Source organism: Melanotaenia boesemani, chromosome 8, assembly GCF_017639745.1.
Source record: "Melanotaenia boesemani isolate fMelBoe1 chromosome 8, fMelBoe1.pri, whole genome shotgun sequence".
Taxonomy (NCBI): domain Eukaryota; kingdom Metazoa; phylum Chordata; class Actinopteri; order Atheriniformes; family Melanotaeniidae; genus Melanotaenia; species Melanotaenia boesemani.
The window spans coordinates 20,140,701-20,145,077 of NC_055689.1; the positions used below are offsets into that span (position 1 = coordinate 20,140,701).

At 37.4% G+C, this 4,377-nt stretch overlaps 1 protein-coding gene across 1 annotated transcript; it reads right to left on the minus strand.

Annotated features, from left to right (window-relative positions):
• Window positions 1–524: 524 nt before the first annotated feature.
• LOC121644857 (RING finger protein 11-like) lies at window positions 525–4,173 on the minus strand. Its single transcript, XM_041993100.1, has 3 exons — window positions 3,531–4,173; window positions 2,915–3,084; window positions 525–2,611 (listed from the first exon to the last, which is right to left on the minus strand). The coding sequence occupies exons 1-3, from the start codon at window positions 3,651–3,653 to the stop codon at window positions 2,440–2,442; spliced, it is 465 nt and encodes a 154-aa protein (XP_041849034.1). The 5' UTR covers window positions 3,654–4,173; the 3' UTR covers window positions 525–2,439.
• Between the last annotated feature and the right edge of the window lie 204 nt (window positions 4,174–4,377).

Consider the following 4,377-nt stretch of genomic DNA (forward strand, 5'->3'; position numbering starts at 1 on the left):
TAAAAGCACTATATAAATACAGACCAGACCAAAATATATATATATGTATGTGTATTTATATATATGCATATACACGTTAGGTTATCATATTACTGTCAAAGTTGTGAAGGTAAAATGTCTAGGCAGCAAGGATTTACCCATCTTTGCAATTCCAATTTTATTTTTATGCATCACAAAAACTGAAAAAGTCTCATCTAATTCAGGTATTTCTTCACAGCTGATGCAAGCAGAGGAAACAAAACATTAACCATTACCAATATGGCACAGGCTTTTCCTGCATCAGAAGCAGAGAAGCCTGGTTAAACCGTCACGCTTTCCACTCCAGTGCCAGGTTTTAGGATTGCATTAATGAAAGGCTCCATGGAATATTAAGTATTTGGGCTTTCTGTAATCTTCTATTTTGATAATCACGGGGCAACAAATCTGCATCCTTACATGAATTAGTCCACTTCATCGGCTGATGGGAGAATTTTTTTTCTTTCATAATTTGAGGATGACTGCCTGGAAATGAAATAAAAACAACAAAGGTTTTCTCTTCTTTATTGGTTTACAAGAGGGCTTAGCCTTCCAAAAGGTAAAGAACAGAAAAAGAAAAACACAATCATAAGAAATATTCATTTTCAGGATGAACTTTTTCAAATTGAAAACACAGCAAAGGAAAGCTCAGTGGAAACCATTATAACTTGCTTTTAACTGTCTAAACAGGAGAAGTCTCAACAACTGGGACAGAGGTTTGCACAATTTTAAACCAATGAACTAGCCAGCTGAGCAATGAGTGAAAATATCAAGGATTTAACACAAATGTAACAAAAAAATGTGAAATGGAAAAACAATGTAATTGAAAAAATCTCCAGCACAACCACCAAACATACCACAAATTAAAAGGAAAGATTAATTAACTACTGCTACAGAGAACTGAAATAAAACAAAAATATTATCGTGTATGAACAAATGTTGCTTCATTTTAGTTTGATATACTTTCTTTTCTTGCCAGGAGTTACCACAGGAGACTGACAGCAGGAAGATAATGTTTGCCTAAAGTTAGAAAACAAGATGGTGAACACACTGGTACAATTTCATATTAAACAGCATGCACCTAAGGGAAAAAAATCTAATGATGAGGAGACTTCTGATTCTTAAGAAAAGACAGATTATGTGTCTCTACATGATTACTCTTCAACCAACCCTCAACAAAAAATAAAAGTAACGTGTAAAACTACTCCATCCACCTTGAGCAAGCCTCTGTCCCTTTGTATGGAAGAATCTGAAATTAAATGACAAAATAAAGCAGGTTTTCACACTACTAAATCACAGATTTAATTAAATGCACCTTCAGGTTTACCTGTGTGATAAAAGACTACAGACAGCTTGGAAAATACCTATCAGCTATATGACTTTTGCATCTCAGGAAATAAAGGAATGAAGTCTTGATAGTGCAAGGTTATAAGGTACATATATTAATATATTGTTTTAGATAATGTCCTATAAGTAAAGTGCAAATCTCTGTATTGAATGAAAAGTGTGTGCAAGCATATCTAATGTTTAACTGACTGACCCACCTGCCCATGCACAGATGAGCCCTTTATACTGGCTGTTAGATAATTTACACAGTTTTAAACATTCGTGTAACAATTTCTTTTTCCCTTGAATTTAAGGACAGGACAAAGAAAAACATTGTGTTGTTCTGATGTCCATGATGTCAAACACCATATACATTTACTCTCTGGATGATTTATTTAACATCATGTGTGCATATTTATTGTAATCCTGCCCAACTGGAAAACAATAAGGCTCAGTTTCTTCCACACCCATAAGTGTTAATATCAGCCTTGTATTCCCATATCAACAAAGCATAGAACCAGTTTTAAGTTAGAGCATGTTCAGGAGATCAATATGTTTCAATGGCTTTGCTTACTGTAGCCACAGGAAAATTCTAATTTAATACAACAGATGTATAGCAACACCTTTCAGTAGATGGGTCAATAGTCTATTAAAATGACTGTCCTTTTAAATCCTTTTTCATTATCAACTGGGATTAAGGTGAACTGAGGTCATCTGTGGAGAAATCCCACTGAGACCAGCTCAAGTGGAAATGCTAATTCACCAAACAGCTCTCACCCACACAAATCCAATGTACCCACTGTCTGTGGCAATAGTAGACACTGCCTCAGCAAGATAAACGCATAGACACTGCCATGCAGGGTTGTCAGGGAAGTTTGTTACAGACTTGCGTAACTGAGGTTTTAAGGCCAGCTTAATTAGCATCTGACCTGGGGGGAAAGAAGGCCAACATTGGGTTAATGAATTTTGAAATTTTCAAAGTGCAAGACAATAACCAACACATTTTCAGCTCCTCTCACTCAATAAGAGGGTAGCTGTTAGATTTGGGTGCTGGAAGGGATGAGTTTGATCTCTGCATCAGGGGGAGGGAATGAAAAATCAGTTGGTCTCATAGGTGGAGAGCAGGGCAGCATCCACAGGCTCCATGCAGGAGGGGCAGGTGAAAGATCTCATCAGCCAGTCATCTATACAGTCCATGTGGTAGATGTGCATACATGGCAAGAACCGAATGGGGTCCCCATAAACAAAGTCCAGCATACAGATCACGCATCTAAAAAAACGACAAAATAATAATATCATTAAAGGTCTTGTTGCTTCCTATCTCAACTAAATGTATGTCAGCAGTAAGGATCACATCTTGCTTATCACATACACAGACACACACATATATACACACACACACACACATACATACATACATACATACATACACACACACACATATATATATATATATATATATATATATATATATATATATGTGTGTGTGTGTGTGTGTGTGTCTGTGTGTGTATTGGTTAGTGTTCCCCATGCAACCTAGCACGATTTAAATCCATCAAAGAAGATTGCTCACTCTCTTATCTTCTTCTCTGAGCCCTCTTGTCCTCCATCATAAACACCCTTAGGGAGGTGCTGGATGAGGCCAATGCGCTGAGCAATGCGAATCTGCTCCTCCTCTGTCAGCTGGGTGGCCAGACGGGCCTGGCTGGGAGTAGGATGGTACATGGGCATGTGAGCCTGCTCCTGGAAGAAAAGAAAAATAAACAAAACAGATTTCCACCTATATCATTTCACTTTGTCAAAACAATGCGGCCTGACTGGTCAGACTGTAGTTAGAGATAAACGTATATCTATCTATCTATCTATCTATATATATATATATATATATACATATATATGTATATATATCTCAAGGTATTCTCGAAACCATACGTAACCGCAGCTTTTTGGTAGCGAAAACAACAAAAAACACCTTTTGTTTAATCAAATGGAATTTTAAATATGCTAAATTAGGAGGTCACGAACTTGTTATAGAAGTTGTTTCTAAAACACCTCATAATAGCATATTTTCTGGATAACAAAACATTGCATATCGACATTCTGGCCCTTAACTAACAACAATCTCACTGGCCGTGACAACGCTTTTTTTCTTGAATAAATAACCTGGGAGTAGAGAATTAGCTTCTCACCTGGTACGGCGGAGGAGGCTCCAGGTCTGGATCTGTCCCATCACCGAAACTTGCCCTATCTGACTGGGATTCATGGAGCAGTGAGATGTCGTCTGATGTTGGAGACTTGAGACAGTTGCCCATATCTTCTTGTCTCCAGTCCTTTCCTGGCCGACGTTTAGACCGGTGCTGCTAAAGTTGCTTTCGGTGGCTAATGATAGTTTAGTATTTCCAATGTCCAAGAAATTATTTTAGTAACTGTTCATCTATGTGTCACCAAAAGCACACCCAACATTATTATTAAACTCCTACACACATGTTAAATGGTAACCACGGTGTTGCTACTAGTTTCGCATCATAGTTAAACAGACCTCTAACTGAAAAAGAAAACAAAGAACTCCTCTTGCTAACATTAGTTAGCAACCTAGCTAGCTACTATTTCGTTAGCCAAATGGACGACTTCCTCGATAAGTAAAGCTCATTCCTTTGTAAGACTCACAACTTTTATACAATATGTGCTTCAGCATCAACTCTGAATACCACACTAGCTTTACTGAGTTGCACAATGAGGAAACTTTTTCGCCTTTAACTTCGCAAATATCTTTAAAACAATTTGCTTCCTTGCTAGCTATTTCTTCTTCTTTCGCCTTCTTCTCTCACTGGGTGCATTACATTATTATTGACGTATTTCTAAACCTGATTCGAGTTGTATTACTGCCGCCACCTGGTTTGGAATGGAACAACAATAACTACATTACGTTGTTACACAGTACAAACCCACACTCAAATAAATGTGCCGTTTTCTCAAGATTGTTTTAAAATTAAGAGACAAGATTTTTTTTTCCCCCAGTGGACGTTTTTTTCTCTG

Coding starts and splice junctions, on each gene's coding strand:
- LOC121644857 (XM_041993100.1), bottom strand. CDS start 3,653: ATGGGCAACTGTCTCAAGTCTCCAACATCAGACGACATCTCACTGCTC. Junction 3,085..3,530: donor AGCCTCCTCCGCCGTACCAG/GTGAGAAGCTAA, acceptor CTTTTCTTCCAG/GAGCAGGCTCACATGCCCAT. Junction 2,612..2,914: donor TCAGAGAAGAAGATAAGAGA/GTGAGCAATCTT, acceptor TCGTTTTTTTAG/ATGCGTGATCTGTATGCTGG.